Consider the following 24,964-nt stretch of genomic DNA (forward strand, 5'->3'; position numbering starts at 1 on the left):
CATTAGAGTATGTGTGTGTGTGTGTGTGTGTGTGAGAGAGAGAGAGAAAGAGAGAGATGCAATTAAAGTATCACACACAATGCCTCATTGAACAGCAGATGGAGCTGTCAGCCACATCGCTCTCATTTGGCCCAATTTATCTTCCATATACCTCTCTGTTTCTGCACCTTACACCCTTACATTTCTCTGTCTTCTCTGCATATGTGAGCTATCTTTTTCTGTGTTGCCTCTCTCAGTTTTGGCATGTGGTGACAGAAGCAGCACTTGTCACTTCAAACCCCCAGCCCCCACCCACCGTCCCTCAGTCACGACTCTGTCATAGAGATGGTGTGAGTCATAAAACACCAAAAAAGGAACACAGCACCAAACTACATCCTAAAAAAATCCTAAATTTTGCTCTTGCTTTGGCCATTTACGTGTTAGTCATTTATTTTACACTGCATCTGAATAACAAGTTAATGTAAAATGTTATCTATCATAATTCGGCTGTATACAGAATAGAATTAAATAGAAATAAATAGAAGAAATAAGAGCTCATTCATTCAACTCCAGCTGTGCTGATGGGGATGCGCTTGTGGTGGTGACGTCAGTCGTTAGGCGGTCACACAGAATGCCTGTGTAGAATTACGGCGAGCGCGCGTGCGTGTATGTGTGTAAATTTTGTCCTTGCTGCGCGTGACCGTTCGGTTACCTGGGTCAACACATGAAGGACTTTAATGTCAACACTGCAAAAAGTACACACAGCGGTTACCGTAAATAAAACGGTTCCCGCTGTTTGTGTGTGCGCGCGCGTGTGTATCATTGGCGTATCCGCGCGACACCCCCTCTCCCCCCCCCCCTTCCCAACGTCACCGCTCTCCATCACTAGCTAAGGGCTCTGGTTACAACCAGCGCTCACACAGACATACGCGCGCGCACAGCCGCTAGCCAGCAGGCTAACTACAGTTTCCTCTTTCCCTACCGGCGGCGCGGTCGTTGCGTTCAAACTGTGTTTTCCCGGTGTTGTTATGTGAAGACGTGACTCTCGTCGAATAACGGAGAATATTTATCTGCATCTCTTCCTCGGCTGACCGGGAGCCGCCATGGAATGCCGCGTCCTGTCCATACAGAGCCATGTAGTCCGGGGATATGTGGGCAACAAGAGCGCCTCTTTCCCGTTACAGGTAAATACAATTTGCATGCACCCGTTGTCGGACAACGAGCGACCAGACGCACGTTATCGGACACGACCCTGTCTGACGTGTTTCACTGCCCTTTGCCAACAAAATCCGACTGCGGCACTCTTATCAGCGCCAAACAGGAACGTGTAAATGGCTAATTAGATGGTGAAAAGTTAGTACAGTCTTGGATGCGTTTATTTATGGCTCCGGTTAGTTTTAATTTCCCAGCTGTGAGAGTGAAAAACGGACATAATCGACGGCGATGCTAGATGTGCAACGAGAAGCTAAAAATAACTGTGTAGTAGCCCAGATATTGAGGGACAGCCGCGACGACAGGTGTCGTGCATAATAGCGTTTCCCCCACAAACCTGTGCATCCTTGTCAGAGATGGCAATGTTAATCAGCTGAGGTGTTTTTTTCTACCAGCGTCTTCGTTATTTGCACACTTAGGCACCAAATGAAGAGGAAAGTCGTTATCTGCTAGAGAAATTGCGGCGCGACACCTGTCATTGAGGGTGTCCGATAATGGAGCAAGGTGTTCTTCATCATAATCCGTGGAGAGAAAACACGAGGCTGTAGAGCAAGCGTGTTTAAGCTGTATAAAAACGTGTAGCCTACCAGTACTTTCTGAATGAATCATCCAACAGTGATTAACAGCCTGAGGATTTGCATACAAAATCAGTGCAGTTATAATATGTCCTATTATTGTCATTTTAAAACAAATATTGCAGGGAAAAATCCCATAAACTACACCCTGCTTTACTACAATTGTAAAATCTTCCCTGTGACCTGGATTGCACCCCCTGTATGATTGTCTTAGGAAAAGCAAGTGTGAAAATTGAACCAGAGTTAAAATGTAGAAATGATTGGGCATGATTTTCAAGCCCTTTATATATTTATATAGCTAAAAGTCATAATCAAAGTCTTAATCTCACTGAAGTAATGCTATAGAAGCTTTATCATCAAAATAAAACTTAAGTAACAGTACTCCTTGTGCAGAATAGCATACGATACATTAGTGCATCTGCCGGGTACCTTTTCTATAATAATACTGCATAATATACCTTTATTTTGAATTCTGGAACATAATATGTAACCAAAGCTTTAATATAAATGGTATGGAGTATAAATTGTAAAATTTGAAGTAGTAGAAATAGAAAGACCAATAACATCACAGAGCAAACCCCAAATGGTGTGCAAGAACTTGGCGACAAAAGTGTTTGTCTCCTGAATCCAAACTGGGAGCTGCTTCCACAGAAGAAGGTCCTGATCGCTCAAGGCTCTGCCTTCCATTCAACTTTTGGAAACTGTAGGAATTGCAAATAAGCCTGCAGTCTGAAGAGAGGCTGATATTAGAGAAATATGGCCTCTATTTCAGATCAAGGCTTTTCAGGGAGAACAACCTGATAAATAATAATTACAATAGGTCAAAGTAGAGGTAACGATCAGTATGAAGAAGGCAAATGAAAGAAGGCAGTCTTAGCGATTAGCTGCACCACATCTTATCATTGACAGTAATACTGATAAATGTATTTACATGATTATACAGTGTTATATCAGTGGTACCATGATATGACACAAGACAAGCGCACACATGTCTGAAACTGAGAGCACTGTGTCAGCAATTTAGTAAAAGGGTAATTATAATAACAACAACAAAGCAGTAGTGTTGAAAATATGGAAAAAATAGTTCCTGCCTTAGGTGGAAACAACAGACTTGTTTCAGCACATGAGGAAAAAACACTAGAAGTGGGCAATGTATTCTCAAAATTATATCACCTAAAAATTTATGCTATTATTATCTCCTGTGACTTGGAGCTGTACTCCAAGTGTCAGGAAGAGCAAAATGGATGTAATTTACTGATGCGGTTACATGGTGTGGCAAAGTAGGGCTTTAGGAAACTGGTTGAAAAGCTTGACCCAAGATACATCATCCCGGGTAGAATATACATTTCATTTTAGTTTTATTAGGGACAAACTATTAATTCAAAATCTCTGTTCACCTGAGTGTGTAACAGGTGAAAGAAAAATGCTTATTGCTGATACATTTAGGTTATTAAATTACAATCAGCTACCTGATGAAGGGCAACAGGACTGGAACCTTGTAGTTTAATAAATCTATTGGTGGTAAGCAACACCATGTGCGGGAACTGCATTTAATTGTTTTGGTGAAATGTTTTTATGTGACATTACGGTGTAGCTGCTGAAGACTTATGAGGGTGAGGTACTTTTTTATTAAATTAAACAGTTGTGTTATATTTTTACTTAAAAGTTAGAGAGTTTTTATATCAGCAAAAATACTATTATCACAGATTTGCTAAAAATTGTAAGATAATTTCTTCTAAGTTGTACTTAATGGCTATACCTGGTTAGACACCATGATTCCATGATTTTTAGGGCTAACTATGATCGTAATTGATAAGTAGTTTATTAACATACCATACAAAAGAATTGAGCAGAAGTACTACGTTACATCCCACCAGTAGTCCTATCACCATCATTGAATAGGGTTGAGTATTAACAGTACTCTATAATAGGGAGGTAAAAGGAAGCTGGAAGTTGTCTTAACCACAAAGTGTTGCACTAATGATAAAGGCTGTAGATCAACTTCTTTAACAGTGGAAACAACTTTGCTGTGACAGAGTTTTGTCTGATAACAAACCACCTGCTGTTTAATAAATGTAAAATGAAAGTTTAATGCAGCTGTGTCTTGTACTTAAGATGTTTTGAAGAAAAAAAAAAACTAGGCAAATTAATAGCCTGTAACTCAGAAAGTCTTCGTACTGTGAAGGTAATTTTTTTTGTAATGGTCTTTGGATATTTGATATATAACATTTGTTAGCTGATCATAACAAATGATCAGCTGGTTCTGAATTGCTCAGGTAGGACTTTTTTTTTTCCAGATTCATAAAATGAAAATCATTTCATTACGCATTATAATGTGGCTGCCTCATCACAACATTGGAAAGATGTGATTTTGGTGTCCTAGTAGCATAAAGGTATATATCTTATCTTATTTTGTTAGAGTTGTTTATCTGACTAGGATTTCAAGTATGTGAATTTCTTTCCAACTTTACTTCTTCAGAAGTTAAGAAATGCCATTGTACAATTTCCTTGTCAGTTTCCCTGCTTCTTGTGAACTTGACATTTTTTTTTATCTTAAATTTGCCTTTTTTGTACATGTGCCATTTTTTCTTTTTTCCTAAAGTCTAAAGTTGGCCCTTTATAGTTAATTTGATATGTGAGACCTAGAGACCTAGTGTTCTTGCCATCAACTGACTGTGAAAGTGAAAATCTTTTCCTTTATGATTGCTGATGTTTACATTTATGCCACCTTTATTTACTGTATAGCACATTTAAACCAGGACATAGGATGATGCTGACGGATTGCTTTGAGCCTGTGATTATCTTGATTAGAGTGAGGATGGTTATAATTTTAGTGTGCCAGTAGTGATGCAGTCAGTAGTGGTAGTGAGGCTTTATCGGCCAACAGTACAGTACATCACCCTGAGAGACTGGAGCTTGTTGTAAGAAGGTTCAGGTTTATTTTTAGCTTGCAGTACCCCAGGATGAATTTTGCGGTTATCCCAATGACTTGTAGGCTTTGATGCATGTCACCAGAGTCCAGTAGAGATACTCATGTTCAACTACTACGCCTGGTTAAAGCCTGTTTATACAAGACTAATACTAAAGCAGTCTTAACTAGTGCAATATAAAGTGTACTGTAAAAAATTGTCATTATGGCTCCTTATAGCTTAGGTGAGTAGGATTACTAACACTTGTCCCTAAGTTTTCAAGACTGATGTCTTGGATTCATGATAAACATCTGAATAGGAAACAAATTTGCTGGGTTGTAGGTTGTTTTTTTTCTTCAGTTTCACCTTAATATTATTTTATAATACAGCGATAATGCAGCCTTAGCTGAGATGCTCAGATATCCCTCTCTTTAGCCACCTCCATCAGCTCATTTGGGGGGAATACCAAGGCATTCCTAGACCAGCTGTGAGATATACTCACTGTGCCCTGAGTCTACCCTGGAGCCTCCTGACAGGACATGCTTGGAACACCTCAGCCCAGGAGGCATCCTAGTCAGATACCTGAACCACCTCACCTGCCTATTTTTGTGATTGGAGCATTACTTTCCCCTTCTGAATTGCCTGAAACCAACTTAAACTCTTTCATGGCCTCACAAAGATCCTCCCACATGCATGTTTTTGCTTCAGCTCCTGTCAGAGCCACACTCTTGGCTTGCTGGTATCTGTCAGCTACCTCTGATATACCTCAGGTTAACCAAGCCCAATACAACTCATTCTTGAGCATGATGGCTCCGTTTATCATCTGGTTTAGGGACTATCACAATAACAGGCACCCACTACTTTGTGGCTGCAGTTCTGTGCAGTTGCCTCGGCAATGGAGGTACAAAATATGGTCTGTTCAGTCTCAATGTCTCTGATATTCGTTGTAATGCTTTTGAAGTTCTGCTGAAGGTGGGAATTGAAGATTTTGTGGACCAGCGCCTCTACCTCTGCTGGATTCTCTCAGTGCACCCGCACAATAGGTTTAGGTTTGGGTGCACCAGGGCTGTCCAGCATCCTCCTCTGCCACTTGATCCAACTCACCAGGTGGTGATCAGTTAACCGCTTAGCATCTCTCGTCACCCCAATGTCTGAGACATATGGTCGCAGATCTGATAAAACAATTACAAAATTGATATTGTTCTGCAATGCAGAGTGTCCTGGTGCAATAATTAACATGCTCATGCTTGAACATGGTGTCCATTATGAATACACTGATAAGCCTTGCTAAGAGAGCCAGCATTTGTGTTAGAATAGCAAGGGTCTGCAAGAACATACATTTTCTAGGAGCTGTTCATGGTGCCAGTGTGTATAATGAGTGTGTCTGGATGGTGATTGCGGCAGACAGACTGTGTGAATGAACCACCGCTGATGCTTGTGGACATAAGCTAAAATTAATTAATTAAAAAAAGGGCAGTGTGTTAAATATAGACTTCAATGGAAAACCCACAGGTCAATGAAGGAGAAAGTCTCACCATGCACAGTAACAACCATGATTCAGCTGGTGTCACAGATCAGAGATAAGATGATGATAATGGTGATGAGGATGATGTAAGTGAGTGTGCCGGGCATCCCTCTCTCTTCTGTTAGGACGGAGAATCTGTGGCATGTCAGCAGCCGGGAGAAGGCAACATGAGAAAGCAGGGCTCTGATTGGCTGCCATAGGATTCCTCCTAATGACGTCAGAAAAGATGGAGACAGGCTGCCTTAAAGTTAAAGCTTCAGCTTTCACATAGAAACAGAATTCAAGGGCACTGGTACCCTCCATAATATCAAATAGCGATTTTTTTAACATTAAAAAATATTGAGTACATATAAATTTTACATCTTGATTTCTTTTCAGTGCCAGAAGTGGAGAGAAATAGTTGTTCTTTCAAAAATAATGTACAGAGTAACTGCACAAGAGAAGAGTGTAGCTGTTAAAGTGGAATAAGTGATCCTTATTATAAAACTTTTAAGTTAAATCAGACTTTAGTGACATGCACCCACAGGTATGGGCATTTCCAAATAGGGGAGAAAAGCTGACTTTTATTTCTCACTCTGTTATATAAATCAAACTGAACTGAACAGTCATTGCAGAAGGATGCTGCCAGCTAAGTCACGATGCAGTAAAATTAGCTGTTGTGTTGCCTCAGATGTGATGAGCCAGAAGTGCAACTCGTTAATTGAACTCGTCTTTCGTCAGCTGTGAAAGGGGCTTCCTCGCAGGGGGAATTTACCAAAAGCTTTTCTCCAAGAAGGCAAAATGTTTAATTTTTTTAAATCTGTTAAGATCCTCGCCTTGAGTGAAAGCTTTCCCGTCAGCAGCGGTGCAAACAGTCTGTCGGTGACTTGAGGCCCATGAATAGAGCACGGGAAGATGTGACCTAAATAACATATTCTTAGACCCACCCATGTACATCCGCTGTAAATACAAGGTTTTGCATCAACAGTCAATTTGGATCCACGCTGAGCCAAAAGAACACGCTGCGATAAATGTCAGTGACAGTTTGTATAGTCACAGCAAAGAAACAGATGTTTCCAAACAGACGGGAGGTGATAGGCTGGAAGCTTAAAATCACTTTTGAATTGACTGAAATTTGAAAACTGAAGCTGAAAGAATTCCTGGATTAAATGGTGAAATGCAACCTCATCACGCCTTTATTGATCACACCCACTATTACTATGAGTAACAACAGTCTTATATCTTGAATGGGATTGAAAGTAGCGTTATGCTCAAAGCTTCCATTTTTTTAGGTACATGCAGTCCAAAATGCTGCAAATGTTCTGTATATTAAGTTTGGATAGTGTTTACATTGATATTGAAACGTTAAAATTATGGGGCAATTGTTTATTAATTTTCTAACAATGTATTTCACAAAATAGCAAACAACTTATTGTGAAAGTTACATAAAATAAATGAGTGCTTATCAGAACTGAAGCACAGACTTCTTGGGCAGCATGTACTTTGCAGTAAACCAAAATACTAGTATGATATTTAGATTAAAAATGTACAATAACAAGTCAAACAGCAGCAGTTGTTTGATTATAGAGAAACTGCAGTCGCATTTGCTTTGGTCAGTAATTACAATTTGGATTATTTTAACATTAAAAACTGTTTTTTAAGAGGGGGAAATGGAGTGTTTGGGGTAGGGGAGTCAGGGACATCCAGTAGGAAGTTAGTCCCAGACTGGCAGGTGTTTTCCTCAGTAAAGGCAACTACTGGCTCCAGGTAGAGAGACAGAGAGGGGCACCAGGATGTCCAGGCAACCGTCGGCTTGATCACTTTGGGAAATCTGCTCAATAGCACACAGGGAGCAATTTTTCATTGCCACATTTAGCCATTTACCTTGCTTTATTTAGGAAATTTGTATTAAATATTTTGGCAAGGCAAAGATCACTTGAGGTTTAAAGTGTAACGTGATCACTGGCAGTCCTGTAAGTTAGGGCAACAACTCTCCTTGAAGGATAATGCAAATATTAATATATCAAAAAGTCATAATTTATTCAGTTCTGTGTGCACAGGAGTGTAATGTGACTGCAGCGAATTGTTCTGCATGTTAATCGTGTTTTCTGAATGCTTCACGCTGCTGAAACAAATACAGTGTTCCACCTTTCAGAAAGCCGTACAAGGTCAAAGTTAATATCTACACTGTGTTCTTGGGTGGGTGGAGGGGCTCTTCTCTGAAAGAGGATTCTTGTATCTCAAAGTCACAGTCAGTTGAAAAGAACAAAGACCTCATTCACTCTGCCAGCTTTAGCTCAATTAAAATAAAGACATTCAGATAACAATTAACTCAGCACGTGGATGAGCCATGTGTGTGGGTGTCTCTCTCTCTCTGTGGTAATTTATAAAAACAAATCTGTTAAGAAACACAGAGAGAGTGAGGACACCACGAGCTGTTTCTTGCAGGTCTGTGTGCAGACTTCAGCAGAAGTTACATTTTGAGGATGTCTGTATGTCCATCAAGGTTAAATGAAGTCTAACAGGGTGTTTCTTTTCCCCTCCATTGCAGTTTGACTTTTTCATGTTCAACTTTACATTACTAAAGTATTTTCAGCTCATTGTTTTGCAGCTTTGCTATGTTGATTTAATATCACAAACACAAAACAAAGGCACTGAGGCTATCTAGTTAGCTACAACTGAACCGCCAAAGTAAACCTGAGAAGGACTGTTCTTTAGTGAGCCTTTGCATTAAAAATGACAAATGGGAGCGATTCCGGGAAAGCGTGCACCCAGGACTATCCTCTCTTTGAGGTTGACTTGACACAATGGAGAAGTAACACATTATACATTAAACTCAATCAAACTGTTCACCCAGAAACCAATGTGTCTGCCCTTCTGTTCTTGTTCTGCTTTCATGAAAAAAATTAACTTGGTTAGGTCATCACAGATAATTTCTCCCACTGCTCAAAGGTGAGCAATTACTGCTTTGCAGCAACCAATAAACCCTTACTTGTGGAGAATACTCAGATTAAATATTTTAATATCCAAACCAAACATGGTGATGGAATCATGACAATGTAATGACCATATTTCTAAATCTTTTTAATAATTGTTCTAGTACACTGCCAGTCTGTTACAGGGCTAACACAGACCGACAAACAGCCATTCACACTCACATTCAGACCTATGACCAATTTAGAATGGTCCAAAGTGCATATCTTTGGACCATGAGAGAAGCCAGAATACATGCAAACTCTGCACAGAAAGGCCCCAGCTAGATTGTGACCTTCTTGCTGTTAGGCAACAAAGCTAACCACTGGGCATCATCGTGCTGCCTGAGGGTACAACTCTTCCACAATGAAAGCATCAATATTCCAGCAACATTCCAGTTAAGACATAATGCTCTCAGTCTTTGAAAAGATCAAAGCTTTGTTAGGAACAAGGATATCTCACTAATGTCATAACCTGGTGCCTCACACATCATCACCAGTGAACTCCTTGTGGTACCTGAGACATACCAGCAGCCTGAGACTACAGAATGAAGTCTTTAAAACACAGCCAAGCTGTAAAAGTGTGTTCTCCTGATTTCTTCTGACAACTATTTTCTTTCTGTGTCTTCTGTTTTCAGCTTTTAGGGTTTGAGGTGGACTCAATCAACTCCGTCCAGTTCTCCAACCATACAGGTCAGGCCACTGACTTAGCCTGTATGTCTCTCAGTTTGTGCGTGCCTGCTTTGTGTGGGTGTGTGTGAGTCAGTCAGTTCCCTCTGGTGTCGTGATGAGGTGTTGGCGAGTGTTAACAGAGATGGTTCCCTTCGAGGCAGCGACCGTGCCGAGGCTGACGACTCGACAGATAAATGAGTTTCTGTGGAGGTCAGCGGCTGCACGCTCAGACACCAGAACAGCTTGGAAACACAGATGTAGCTGCAGGGAGATGAGCGCCATTCACATTTTATACAAGCTCCATCTCTGTCTCTCTCTCTCATTGGACATGATGCTGCTGATCTGATACCATTTTTATTCTGCCGTTATGAAGAATCATCTAAAGATCCCATTTCATGAAAAATGCATTTTTAAACTGTTATGAGATTTTTTTGTTATGAGCCATGAAAATCTGAAGTTGCTTAATTGGCTCTCCAGTAAAACTTGATTTGTTTTTTACATCCTTAAGCTTATTAGCTGTATGTTAAGGGGTTAAATAATTATGAAAGTTTATTGATGACTCTCGAAGTTTAAAATCTAATCAGTATAATTGAAAGAGAAATGCAAAATTCCTACAAAGGCGTACTTGTGACAGCACTAATTTGATTTTGAAGGAACTTGTGTGATTGCAGTGATGATGCATCTTGTTACAGAGATGATGCAGACATCCCCTCTGGGCTGTCTGCATCATCTCTCTGTCACATTTAGCCATAATATTTGGATCTAATTGCCAGACGTGAGTGAATAATCTGCACCGTGTCTCCTTTGTCGCACTGATGTGTGGCCCCACTTCATGGAATCCAAGCTAACTGAACCTGAAGAATGAATCAGCTGGGAAAACAAACATATTTGTCCAGCTGTTGCTTGTTGCTTCATAGTGGAGTCAAGAAATACTCACTGGGTCAGTAGATCATAACAAAGATTTGATTTTGTTTGTGGGTGGTAAACTAATTTATTTATCTGATTTCACATGACCTAAAAGACAGCTTGACCCCCTCGTGTTATGGTTTAATGCAAGTGATCAGATTCCATACAGTTACTGCTGACTCAGCTGTAAGTTGAAAGTCTGATTGACGAGTTGGATTTCTGTGCTTGTGAACGGGTTTGAAGTCAGCCTCAGATTGTTTTGTACTGAGTTGTTATCAACACAGATAACAGTGAGCTTAAAAACAGTGAAAGTGACCTGTGGTGATGTTGCAGACTGAGGCTAAACATAATTGTAGGAGTTTTTGTAGGATAAGTGTCATGTAGGCGAGCCTGGGGCTCAAATGTAGCAGCAGCAGATGATGGTATTTATATTTGCCTGTTGCAGCCTTTTTCAGTATTTTCAACTACTGCCTAGGCCACGTTTCATGACAGACCTGTGAGCTTTAAAGAAAGTTTACGTACCTGAGAGGTTAGATTCAACTTAGCTAGGCTTTCTATGTGTTAGCTGGTTCAAGAAAACCCCAAACCCGCTGAGATTGTTTTTTTTAAAACAGCCATTTAATGTCTGTTTTCTGTTTCTTTTCCTTTTTCTGTGTCCTGCTTTTGGGTCCTATTGGTGCATATATAGTGAAATGTCATAATCTGGTCCTTCTCACAGTGAAAAATTTAAAGCCTTTTTTGGGTTTAATTTAGATAATTATCACTTATAGATGGTAGATGGACTGGTTCTTATATAGCGCTTTTCTACTCTGTCTGAGCACTCAAAGTGCTTTGTACAACTAATTCATTCACCCAATCACTTCTTCTTAAGTGCTCTAACTAACATTCATACTCCGATGGATGCATCGGAGAGCAACATGGGTTTAGTATCTTGCCCAAGGATATTTGGCATGCAGACTGGAGCAGCCTGGGATCAAACCACCGACCTTCTGGTTAGTGGCTGACCTGCTCTGCCACCTGAGCTATAGCCACCCCATGAAAATCAGAAATCCAGTTTCTCATATTATTAGAATATTTCATAGGACATACAAAAATAATTTACAAAGGAGAAATGTCCAACTTCTGAATAGTATGTTCTCTTAAACACTCAGTACTGGCTGGAGCTCCTTTACCGTGAATTACTGCATCAGTGTCACCTTTTTCATGATCACTTTCCAGAAGACATTGGATAGTTTTGCAGGAAAAGGTTGAGCCAACTGCAGGATTTTCCTTGCAGTCCCTCTGAAATGAGTTTTTTCTTGCACTACTTGTCTTAGAGAATTACTCGAGTTCAATTTAAACCCTTAGGAACGAGTTAAAGCCAGGAGTGAGTAATCTAATCACAGGTTACAAGCTCACTGTTATTATCAATCCACTTGCAGAGTAGACAGTGATACAGCTGAGGACGGTGTGTTGTGAAGAAGAGAAGAAAAAGTCCTCGCATCAATTGTGGGATTCTATTTGAGTGACCTTAACGTAGAAATGCCTCAGACCTTAATCAGATTTTACATTTGCAATTTCTCAGAGGAGAGTGTGTAATTTGGTGTGACATATTGAAGAAGACGTTTTCATCTGAAAAGGGAGAGAAGAGCGGCTGGGGAGAGGGGCAGAGAAGGTGAACAGAGAGGAAAAAACTGGAGAGAGGAGAGAAAATGAATCAAAGAGAGAGATGATGGAGAGAGAAGGACGCTGGGAGCGGCCATGCGACGCAGCAGTAAACAGCAGCAGGCGTTGGGAAATTGCGACAGCAGCGTGCGATGACGTCAGAAGCAGCTCTTATCTGAAGGCCTGCCTTCATTTTGCCCTCCCTCTCACGCACACACCACTCTGACTGCTCATCTCTTTTCTTAGCCCCTTTGGCTTTCTCCTGGCTTGTTGCTTAGCAACCAGAACCCCCACCACAGCCACGTGACCTGGCTGTGACTCACCTGGAGCCACGACGTCACCAGCTTGCAGCAAACATGTCATGTGCAGACAGACACCCTCCACACTGGCTTACATGCTTGTGGCCATGTCACATATATGCACACCTGTATACAGTATTCAGCACATGCTGAAGCAACACACAAACACTGTGTGTGTGTGTGTGTGTGTGTGTGTGTGTGTGTGTGTGTGTGTAGTGGAGCATGTATGTCTTTGTCCTGCTGTTAGCCTCCACTCTGTCCCTGTCTAACCAGATACTGTGTCTGCAGGTATCAGGCCTGCTGCTGCTGTGTGTGTGTGTGTTCTTCATGCAATTAGATGAAAATAAAATTTTAAATGTTAAGTGGCATACTGAATAAATTTATTATTGATTTTTGAAAAATGTCTTTATGATACATCGAATCCTCCATAACTTCTGAGAAATCTGTGAAAGTGCCTCAAACCTGCATTAAAAGTTTGAAGGAAAGAAAATTCTGGGTCGTGTGGTAAAGACATGTCTGGGGCAAAAAGACCTTCTCAGGAATTTATGATCAGGATGTTTGTCTTATCCTTTGGAAGATGTTTGCAAGGTTTAATTGAAATGAGATGTTAAATGTAAAATCTTGATATGTCAGTGAATAAGATGTGATATAATGAAACATTAGATATTATGAAATGAGGGTAGAAAAGCTATCCTGTGTGTGAACCCTGAAAAAGACTGAGGGCATAGACACAGTAAGGAAGGGAGGAATAATAGGGAACAGTTGAGCCTAAGCAAACATTAAAAAATACAAATAATAAATGAGGGAAGAAAAAGAAAGAAATCCACACGAGGGTCTGACCTTCAGAATAAAACAGAAAGTAAACTGAAAGAATGACTGAAGCAAACTCACACAGAGAGAGGCTCGACTAATTAAAGTATCATTGTACAGTTTTCTAATCACATCACGTCATGTTTGATTCTCATTTAAGCTTTCTTTGATTTACTTTTTGTGAACTGGTTGAAAAGCTCACATTTCCCTGCAGGAGAAGTGTGTTTTATCCATGAGTCTCTTCACAGTAACGTCTCTCCTGTGCTTTCTGCAGGATATTCTCACTGGAAAGGTCAGGTCTTGACAGCAGATGAGCTCCACGTTCTTTATGAGGGGATCAAACTGAACAACGTACACCACTATGACTATGTTTTAACAGGTGGGTGTCCTACTTTTTCACTTCTACCGCTGCTCAAAATGCAGATATCTGGACAGTTTAATTTAGTTTAATCAGAGTTGATTTTTAGATCCCCCTGAGGTTAAATTTGAATAAGTTCCTTGCAGTCTTCTTACTTTATTTTAACATCATGTACTTGTGTGCCAAATATTGATAATGTTGTCAAAGCAGTAGATCAATTTTGACCACGGGGAAAAAGAGATAAGAAGTCACGAGTTTCTTCTGTGAAAACTTTTTAAGGTAAATCTGAGAATCAGTTTGGATTTAAGTAAGTTTAAGTTCAACTGGGTGCCATTATTGACATACAGAGCAGTTTAAGTTTAAAACAGTTTTTAACAGAAATCAAAAAGTATAGTTACTGATGAATCTTTTCACACATAGCCTATAATAATTTCTCTGCTCTGTCTCTTCCTTTTGTGTGTGTGTGTGTGTGTGTGTGTGTGTGTGTGTGTGTGTGTGTGTGTGTGTGTGTGTGTGTGTGTGTGTGATGTCTGCAGGGTATACCAGAGACACGTCCTTCTTGGAGATGGTGGTGGACATCGTTCAGGAGCTAAAGAGAGCCAACCCCAACCTGGTGTACGGTAAGCAAACACACGGTTTCACAGAGTGAGAAAGGCACAAGAATCACATTAAATGCAACAAAAGATCCACTGCTGTGACTGAGCATTTGGCTGTAATAAAACTGTAACCTTTGTTACCTTTAGGAAATTCTTGCGGTTAGTAGAGCTGCTCAGTTATGGTAAAAACTGTAATCAGATTATTTTGGTCATACTTTTAATTAATTTTAAGAAAAGTGTCTTTTTACTGGGGATTTCAACTTAAACCTAAATAAATAATTCAAATGAAAAACAAGTTTATTTTAGAGTGGTAGATGTGGTGGAGGACAGAGTGGGAGGGACAAGAACAACTGCAGCATCCTTCCACAGGTCACTCTCAGGTTTATCAAGATGAGAGGTTTGGCTCCTGGGCTGAAAGCTTTTACATTACAGGAAGTCATCCAAGCCTTCGTTATCAGAGTTTACACACATTTTTGGTGAGGCAGTAAATGCATTTATTATTTAACCAGCTTATTCAAAATAGATCCACTTCACTCCAGGGATGACTCTGTAGCCAGAAGGATTTTATTCTCATGTCACACCACTCAGTTTGACTCAAATCAAGACTGTTGCAGCTTTGCCTGTGGACACTGTATTAGTAGATATACAGTGAGACTTACTGCCTCTGCTCAAAATAATAAGCAAACATTGGGTGATGTGCAGAATGTGTTTACCTAAGCATTTTGTGTGTATAGAAGATCCTCTGTTACATGCTGCTGCTGCGAGATGCTTTTGAATGTTGTCATACTTGAATAACATAGGAGAGCAGTGACTGTAAGACAGCATGGGTGTTTTATTGAAGAGAGAGTAATTGTACACATGTTTCTGGCTGTATTACACATATTTATGTGTCGTATCAGGACATTACTGGATGTTTAATCTCTGCCTTATTAGTTCATTATTTCATCAACATCTTCCCAGTAACAGGTTGTATAGCATACTTACCTTTCAAGACCTGATGTCCAACTCCACCCCCAGAACTAAACTTATATTTTTGCCTTCACCACAGCAGAGGCTCCAATAACGAGAAAAAGTACGAAATTGGTCATTTCCTAAACTGATATGTAATAAACAGTATAGCCCAAAGCAGGGTCTCCAGGTCTTCTGTTTTAATACTTTAAAAATGGATAATAGGTTTTTCTGTCAGTCTCATTCCCAGCTTGGATGCGCTCATCTCCAAATCCACTTTCATGCCTCCCATCACTGCAGTGTGTTTATGTAATGCGCTGATTGCTGGTGTGCTCTCACTCTCAGTATCTTTTTGTCGTTTCAGTGTGTGACCCTGTCCTTGGAGATCATGGATCTATGGTGAGATTACTGATTATTCGTGTACCCTGTTGTATGTGTGTCCATGCTGATGTCTGTTGTTTTAAAGAAAGATTTTTGTGCCTTTCAGTTTTGTGTGGGTGGGATTTAGTGTGTGTGTGTGTGTGTGTGTGTGTGTGTGTGTGTTTATACAAATATATATATTTGTGTTCGTGTTCTGTGGGTGTGTTACAAGACTAATTTCTCATGACAGAGGGATTATTGTGATCTGACAGTATTACATACACACAGTGACTCACTCTGTGTGTATATATATCTACTCTGTGTGCGCGTGTCTGTATTGTGTATGTATTACATTATGCGGACAGTTTGCGTTGATCATGTAAAAGCATGAACACAAACATCAGAGAAAAGCTTTGTATTAACTCAGCCCACAGATGAAGTCCTCTGTGTTTGTGTGACTCGAACTTGTCTGTTTCCACAGTATGTTCCTCAGAATCTTTATCCTGTCTATAAGAACAAGGTGGTTCCTGTTGCTGACATCATCACTCCTAACCAGTTTGAGGCTGAGTAAGTAAAAGTGTTTTCAATCTTGACAATTTGACGACTCTGTGGCCATCTGTTCATTCACCTTCTGATTAGTAGACTAATATCACTGCATACCAGAGCCTTTTATTAATGTCACAGTTCAATTTAGTTTTATTTATATAGTTCCAGTTCACAATGGTCATTGTCTCAATGTGCTTTATATTGCAAAGTAAAAACTAGATGATTATATGGTCACCAATGAGCAGCCCTTGGTGACAGCGGGAAGGAAGAACTCCTTTTAAACAGGAAGTGTACTCTGGAAGAACCAGGCTGTCCCAGCAGCATAACAAAGGAATCAGTCAGGGTAGCCTCTGCACAGCAAGTCCCCAAACGGACAAGAAGTCGAGAGCAGGACCCTTTTTTGCTGCGAGGAATAGAAAAATAGCTTTAATTCCTAAACAGTTAATGTATTACTTTAGTTCCTTAGGGAGAACATTCATTGACATGCATTCCCAATCCTCTTACAGGTAAGTTTAATCATCACAGCTTATTGCAGAACTCTGATCCCTAAGTTAAGTTTAATCCGTAAACAAGTAATAATGTGAGTAAGTAGGTCTCACAAAGACAGCTGGATGTGTTTTTATTTCATTTTATTTATTTATTGCCTGGTTTCCTGACAATGACTGCTACAATCCATATTCTGCCCATGTGAGCAGATGCAATCACACACACATTCTGTGAGAGTGTCCTTACAGCGGGCCTCTTCTCATGTCTGAGACAAACTCTCCCCGAATGGTTTTGTAGTTGTTCTGATTTTCTGAGTATATTGTTGCAAACGGTCTTTATGTAATGCCACTTATGTTACCTAATACTTCCATTTTGTGGTCCCAAAAATACATCTTTGCTCCCGTTGTATCCTCTCTTATCTTCCTTGTTAAGTTTTCCTTCCACACTTTATGAGAATCTCTTTTATGTACTCTTAATTTAAGCACTTTAAACCCAAGATGACTTGAGTTCTTTGAAAATATAATTTTGTAATAAATTACTTTTTTCCTCTCTAAATATTTCTTTATAAATATGTGTAAATAAAGATGGATCCTTTCTTTTGTCACTGTATATTTAGCCCTCCTCTTTACCCTAAGATCACACAGTGAGATTGCATCATTAGAGCTGTGCTGTTTTTGGAACAAGATTAAGTCTGATTCACGCTCCAGTTCAAAGGTTATACCAGCAGGAGGATACAGTTAGTGCCATTCATGTACCGTAATGATTGATTAAGTCAAAAATAATTTGTCAGCTCAGCAACAGACGGAAAAAAAACATTCTGACAGTTGCTTTGATCTTTTGTTTTTCTTGAATTGTCTCCATATTTTGACTAGTCTGTTCAAACTGTTTTAGAGAGACTAGTGGTCCATTATCTGTAGGTAATGGACCACGAGATGGACCCAGGCAGAGTGATTAGTGCATCCTGTAAAGCAATGAACTCTAAAGCAGCATAATAGGCTAACAGCTACCATTAGGTACAGTTTTAGCTTGAAGCTATACATAATGGTCTTTAAAATACATAATTTGGATGATTTGGAACTTGCAGAATTTTGATGGAAACTGATAAATTGAACCTCTTGTTAGTCGGCCCGCTCATTATTCTGTGGAAAAGTAAAGATGGTGGTTAAAGCCCAGTCCTAATATTTTGCATTATGTCATTCGTGTTTTATTTGTTTTCTCATCACATTAATAAACATGAAACTATTTGAAAACCTTTTTAAATGCATATTAGTGTCTCTATAAGAAAACAATGTTCTGCACTAAGTCATTCAACGTGGAAAGATTTAAAGCCTTATGTTTAACTCCTTTATAGTTGTATGTGCTCTGTGGACCTAACAGATGAAGCCATCAGATTCTTTGTTATAAATTCTTAAAAGTGTAACATCTGCTGCTGAGGTTTTAAATGACATTTTTATGATCTCCACAGAGAAACAGTCACATGTGAAGGTTTTTTAACCCTTACAGCCTCTTTTTTGCAGTAATATTAAGCAGTTCAAGAATCTCACGTTTGTCACAGCTTCATTGTGAAGTTACTCCACCTGCTGGTTTTTCTGTATGCCTGCAGAATCAGACTGAATCAGGTTTTTCTGTTCATGAAAGACTCTTGATTTAGTGTCTTTAGGGTCTTTGTTGCAACTATGTTTTCATGTGTTATTTATTTTGCAGCTGTTGTGATTGTTTGCTTGTGTTTTAGATTATTGACGGGGAAAAACATCAGCACAGAGAAAGACGCTGTAGAGGTAACATATCTACTTATCCTGTTTTTCTTGTCTACATGAACATTAGTTCTTGCTGTAAAAGTATAGCTTGTCCTTTTGCTTTTTCCAGCTTCATTCTTGTGTATCTCATGTTCTGATTGTAGGTAATGGACCTCCTCCATGCGATGGGCCCAGACACAGTTGTTATTACATCCTCTGATCTTCCCTCAAGACTGGGAGACCGCTTCCTGGTGTCATTGGGCAGCCAGCGTCATGGTAGGTGACAGGATTAGGAATGCAGTTTGACATTAATATAGGAGTTTAACCTGTTGTGTGTCTGTTGTGCTGTTCAGTTCGTCCAGATGGCAGCAGGACAACACAGAGAGTGCGATTAGAAGTTCCCAAAGTGGATGCTGTCTTTGTAGGAACTGGAGACTTGTTTGCTGCTATGTTGCTAGCGTGGACACATCACTACCCCACTGACCTAAAGGTACACACTCACAAACAAACACAGAAAAAACTGTTTGGAGCTCAGTCCAAAGTACCTGAAAGTTTGAGGAATAGGAGCAGATTATTTAAAGACCTGCAAAGATTTGATGAATTAGTCCTCTGACTAAAACGAAGAGCAATGGTTGTGCTTTTTACCAACTTTTTCTGGACACTACTATATAATGAAATACTCCACTACGGTCCAGTAGGTGGCATTAATGGAGAAGACTATAACATAGGCTCATGCAACAATAATGCTGTGTGAGAGGGGTAATCACATCCATAAAATTCAAACCCTTACTTGATTCAGATTTGACTTTCCTGTCAGGCACTGCTGCTAGTTTTAGATCACTCCCTGGAAGTCCCATTCACTTACACTGTGCCCTATGTGATCTCACCCCAGAGACCGAATGATAACTTAATCCATGTGGTGGATACTCACTGGTGGTAAAAGCTAAACAGTTTTCAGCAGTTGGTGAGTCCAAAGTTTCTAAGTCCGAAGGCTGAGTATCAGGGGGAGGAACGAGACCTCCACCTGATGCTTTCTCAGCACTCATCGGATTGGTACACTGTGACTTCATTCTCCAGGGTCAGACGTCAGTCTGCTGTAATGTCTTGAGGCGCCTGAGGGAGAACATTAAGAGGAATTTATCTCAAATCTAGTGACACATTTTTGCTCACCAAAACATGGTATGGTATTTCCACTTAATATGGTAGAAATACAGGTAAGTAAATAAAAGGTAAGGTGACATATTTTAAGTGAGGATGAAAAAAGATAAATTACAGGTTTTTTTTCTTTTCTGTCTCTCAGACGGCCTGTGAGAAAACGTTTTCAGTGATGCATCACGTTATCCAGAGGACCATATCCTACGCTCACGGTGAGAAAAACAGAACTTGCTTTCCTTGTTTGAATTTCATAAACAAAAACACTAACAATTATGTGAAATCAGTTTAAACGGCATCTTACTTTAGGGTTTCAAATTTTTTAGTGGTAAAAATAAAAACTAGCTGTAATATTTATTATTTGCATGGGGTGCAATTGTCCTCACTACAGCAGCTAATTGATAGTTCACATCTGTTGGTCTGCTCCTGTTATGTTATCAGTTACTGGCTTCTCCTGCATAACTGCTTTTAAATGCTTTGCATGAATGGCAGTATTTTCATAACACCTGTCTTCAGATTCCAAACTTTGCACGATCAAACTTTATGGGTTAAATGAATTTTGTGTGACCCTTACCCGCCCCTCTCGCCCTCAGAGTTAGCAGGTCCTGGTCGGAGGCCCAGTCCGCCCCAGCTGGAGCTGCGGATGGTCCAAAGTAAAGCTGACATAGAAGATCCTGCTATAGTTACGGAGGCCACAGTCATATCCTAACATTGCCCACCCATAAGACTCATACTAACCTCTCCACCCATAAATCTCTCAGCTCCTGTATCTCGGTAAATCTCTCATTACTGTAAACCTTGACTGTCATTGCCTAACTTCAATAACTCATCATCCAGACTCCTCAAACACCTTAGTATTGTAAACCCTTTAGTCCTTTAACCCTTTGAAGTCCTCAGTGTCCTGATCCCTAACTTAACCCTTAACCCTGTTTTGGAACCAGAGCCATGGATAGACAGAAGGTTTGGTCAGGGTATCCGAGAGGACTTTGCAGCAGCTCTTTAGAAATTTTTTGGGCTCTCCAGATGACTCAGATAGTGAACTTCCACAAGCACAAAATGTCATATGTTAAGGTTAATGAGAGTGATGGCTTAAAAAAAGCATCCAGTATTCAGTCATCTGCATGACAGTGGAATTGATTTGGAGCTGGTAAACTGAGATCTGGGCAAAATTCATAACTTTTATAGAAAACATGGGAGAGGTTTTGTTCTTGGAGTGCTGCTAGGATAAGTTATTAGTCTTACTTCTGGTTTAAAATAATATTTTACCATATTTTAAGCTTCATAAGACTGATTAGTAAGTCTTATCAAAAAGTTCTCATGGATAGCTTGATAACGATCTCGGGTTCAGAGTTTCTGTGGTTTCTCGTCAGTGTGGCTTTGGTTTTTTTGCCCCTGTAGCCACACTGAATAGTGATGTCAGTGTATTTTGATGCACGTCAGTCTATCCACACCGACCCAGCTGCTGAATAACTTTAACAACAGGGTCTCCCACAGAGTCAGAGTGTATTTGTGGTGTTAGTAAGGGTCATGCGCACGTGTCAACGTATGTACGTGCACATGAAAATAGGTGTACCCATGCTTTCTTAAAAAATAAAAAAAACGATAAAGAATACAAACTTTTTCATAGTCAATAGCAATAATTAGCTGCATCTACAGGTCATCCTTGTTCTGCTCTGCAGTGAGCTCAGCGTAGGAGCAGTAGAAACAGTTCTCCACCTTCTGCAGGTTCTGATTATTTATTAAAAATTATTTAATTAGGAAATGATGGGAGAGTATCTGAGTGTACTGGGACTAGATGGGTAACATAAACCTATCCCAACAAGTGAAGACTTGTAAACTCCACATGTGAGCTTCCTGCATGGAGTCAACCCTCTTGATGTGAGAAAACAGTGCTGCCAAGCATACGGCTGACCTCTGGGTCAAAGCTGATTTTCAGAGCAGAACAAGAATTACTGTCAACAGCTGACTTGGAGTACGCACGACTGTGGGACGAGATCTTTTTGGTGGATGTAGTTGAGTTATGGAACGTATGAACGTACATGGAACATATCTTGGGACCTGGATTTGGCGAGTAAGCCGGTTGATAGAGGAAGAAAGGCTTAGAGGGTCAGCGTTAGGAGTGACTTACCTTTCATCCAAAGAGTGAGGCAGTTGTCCACGGATAAAAATTAAAAAATGGTTGCAAATTATAACCGGGCAGGCCACCCAACTAAAGTCCCTTTGTGAAACCACTGAACAAGTTCTCCAAAACTCTACCTCAAAATTATTAAACTTGCCTACTTTATTGCTCTATTACTGCCACCCTGTTAAACTGGCATATTCTGTTTATTTCTGACAGTGTTGCACTCTAGAAGTGGTTCTCCACACCCGACGCCAAGTTGCAAGACTCTAAAGATCAAACACTGTTTTTCTATGGCTCTGCCCACTCTTTTAATCCCTTACCCGTCTTACAGCAGTGATGTAATGGTGACCAAGTTTAACCCCTGAGATCTCTTGAAAAATATGAGAAAACAAACAAAAAAAAACGCACAATGTATAGATGTTGTACTATAACTGTATTGGACCATCTGTATGATATCTTCTATCTGATCTGTCTATTGGACCATTGTGTTGATGCTACTGTACTATAGACTACACGCACTACAATATCACTCAAACAAGAGACGTCCGGGTTGGTTGTGGCACTCGCAGACGCTTCAGTGCCTCTAGTTGTTGTCACCTGATAGTAACTGTCTAAAAATCATAGTGTATAGTTGAACCCTTTTCATCTTAGCACAACATGAAAAAAAAGGGCAACCCGAGCGGCCTGAGCTGTCCCCAGCTGATTGTAGACCACTCAGAAATCGGCCACCTCAGTGCCAGAACCAACCCACGTCACGCCGGACGGCTGCCGGCCCAGCTCTCGCCCAGAACTCTATATCTGAAAGTTGAGCCACTGAATTTACTGGAAGCCTTGAGTAGTATTGATAACATCTACAAGCTCTGTAAACTTTTATTTTTAAAAATGAGCTTTTGATTCCCATCACACTCCACTGTGGTCTCTGTCACGTCTTAATCTGCACCAGAAACCTGAATTAGTCTATGCATGTGCATATGCATTCCTATTACCTTTATGTTTAAAAGTAGTTGTTAGCTGTGTTATGTAGAAATCGTTCTGTTTGTTTTGGGTGCAGACTGGCAGTAAAAGTATTTCAACCAAATGCTGTGAGTTGAATCTTGAAACGAAGATTAGTTTTGCACTAAACTAATACAGTTAAGTCATTGTTAGTACAGCTTAATCTGTTCAAACAGTTTCAGTTAAATCATTATCTTACAAATATCACAATATAAACTATTTTCCAGAGCTAAAAGTGATTAACAATAAATGCGTCCCAAACCTGCCTCTCTAATTTTTAGTTGCACAAAAAGACGATAATGGGATATAAAGTCAAGTGTCAGGGTTTCGAAATCACAGTATCAGCGTTTGAATTACATTAATATCTGTTATAAATGAAAATATATTTTAAATGGTAAATCAGGTCATCCTTTGTGTGTCTTTCAGCACATGGATTCTGATGGAACTTTTACACTTCATCACTTTACCCTCATTTTTATGGTAAATCTGTTTTCGTGGATTCACTTTGCTTTGTTAGTAATTCACTTCTTGTTGTTTTTTTGGGACCAGTTACAATTTCCCAGCAATCAAGAGAAGTAAAATAGTTCCAGGCCAATTTAAAGTCCTCAGTTATGCTAGAAAACCAGTGGTGGTAATATAACCTGTAGCTTTTCCACAGTGGAACGTGATGGGAAGGGTGAGAGGAGAGCAAATGGCAACAGTGGTCATGAGCTGGTTTCAAACCAATGATGTCGCAAGAACTTGGGATGTGCCTTAGCCCACTGCGCTACAAGGGCACCACAAGAAAGGAGATTTTAGTTTTAAATTACCTCCAGAATCTTTTTTCTCCTCAATTTTGGAAAGTGCAAACCAAATATTCAGAGGCTTAAAAAAACGAGAAAAAAACCAGCCAGAAGCCATCAGTGATCCACCTGAGCTGGATGTAAGGTTCTGGGCAAGTCAGTGTATTTCTGTACTGCTGTTGTTTCTCTATGGACTGTACTGTGATACTGCCTTAGGAATCTAACATCATAATACCACAATACTACTCACAGAGAGGAGGAGGGGAGGGAAGGAAACATGAGAAGTCTTAAATGTAGGTAAATGTTCGTGTGTTTATCTTGTTTTTAGGAGTGCAATTACTGGACTTATTGTCTGGTTTACAAAATTGCAGAAAATTGACTCTAAATCGCTTTTAATTCCAACTAAAACAATGAAACCCCAAAAATATAAAATTCAGTAAATATTTGTAAAACAGTATTTTTTGCTTTTTTCTGGGTGAATGACTAATTTGAAATTGCAGTGTGGGTCAGGTTTATTAATAATGATCCAAAACTAGACAGAAGTTAGAAAAAAATAACTGAATGAAAGTCACTTTATGATGTCATGGAGCTCCGTGTGTGCGCACTGCTGAGAAAATGAATGCAGAGACTTTGTGAGCTTTGCAGTTTGCGTTATAGAGCAGTCAGTGATTTACCTGCCTGCAAACCTCAGCACAAAACAGTTTTGTTCACAACTTCTAGATTTCCACCTGCACCATCGTAACATCTTCTCCTCCAAAAAGTGGAACATTCCTTGTGAGATTTGTAAAAGCCTCACAAGGAATAGGTACAAAATATAGCATACAAACAGTTAATTAACTGTTTGCAGTTAATTAAAAATGGATTTCATTTAACTCAGATTGTTAATAAATCTGTCCCTAATTGATTTGTTATTTGGGAACTGCAGTGTTGTACACTCGTGCTCAGAGGTAATCTGAATGCACCTCTTGGACAAATAGGTGGGAAAAACGATCTCATTTGTAAAACACTTTTGTACCAGTACAGTTATATTGTGTCACTGTAGCGCTGATTGTCATATCAGTAACAGACTTAAGGAGTCTGTGCATTTTACCAACCGTCTTTCAGCTCTGCTAACAAACCCGACCGCTGTAACACTGGATCTAATCGCATCCACCTGTTGTGTCTTTGCTCGTGGGAGAGTGTGTGTGTGTGTAAATGTTGTTTATGGTAACAGGGTTCTGTGTGTATGTGTGTCTGCGCATGTAAAAATGAAGGAGCAAATACATGGAAAGAAAATCTGCCAAATGTGGGCTGAAGAGGAGGGGGAGGTTAAAAAGTAAAAGGAACGCTTTGGTTAAGATGAGGAGGGGAGGAGAGGTGTGTTCAAGAGGACAATCACTCCCTTTCCCCCAGCTGAACATTTA

General features: G+C 39.9%; 1 protein-coding gene across 1 annotated transcript; it reads left to right on the forward strand.

Annotated features, from left to right (window-relative positions):
- Positions 1-85: 85 nt before the first annotated feature.
- On the forward strand, positions 86-24,465 carry pdxkb (pyridoxal (pyridoxine, vitamin B6) kinase b). Its single transcript, XM_031733659.2, has 11 exons — positions 86-1,163; positions 9,790-9,844; positions 13,757-13,861; positions 14,377-14,460; positions 15,749-15,783; positions 16,226-16,311; positions 18,509-18,554; positions 18,677-18,788; positions 18,866-19,002; positions 19,813-19,879; positions 20,258-24,465. The coding sequence occupies exons 1-11, from the start codon at positions 1,083-1,085 to the stop codon at positions 20,371-20,373; spliced, it is 924 nt and encodes a 307-aa protein (XP_031589519.1). The 5' UTR covers positions 86-1,082; the 3' UTR covers positions 20,374-24,465.
- The last annotated feature ends 499 nt before the right edge of the window (positions 24,466-24,964 follow it).

The sequence above is a fragment of the Oreochromis aureus genome, linkage group 13 (genome assembly GCF_013358895.1).
Source record: "Oreochromis aureus strain Israel breed Guangdong linkage group 13, ZZ_aureus, whole genome shotgun sequence".
Classification (NCBI taxonomy): Eukaryota; Metazoa; Chordata; class Actinopteri; order Cichliformes; family Cichlidae; genus Oreochromis; species Oreochromis aureus.

Bases quoted from the DNA above. Each gene is read 5' to 3' on its own strand.
- pdxkb (XM_031733659.2), top strand. From the start codon at position 1,083: ATGGAATGCCGCGTCCTGTCCATACAGAGCCATGTAGTCCGGGGATAT. The intron at 14,461-15,748 runs GTAAGCAAACAC...TTGTCGTTTCAG, and splicing joins CAACCCCAACCTGGTGTACG to TGTGTGACCCTGTCCTTGGA. The intron at 19,003-19,812 runs GTACACACTCAC...TCTGTCTCTCAG, and splicing joins ACTACCCCACTGACCTAAAG to ACGGCCTGTGAGAAAACGTT.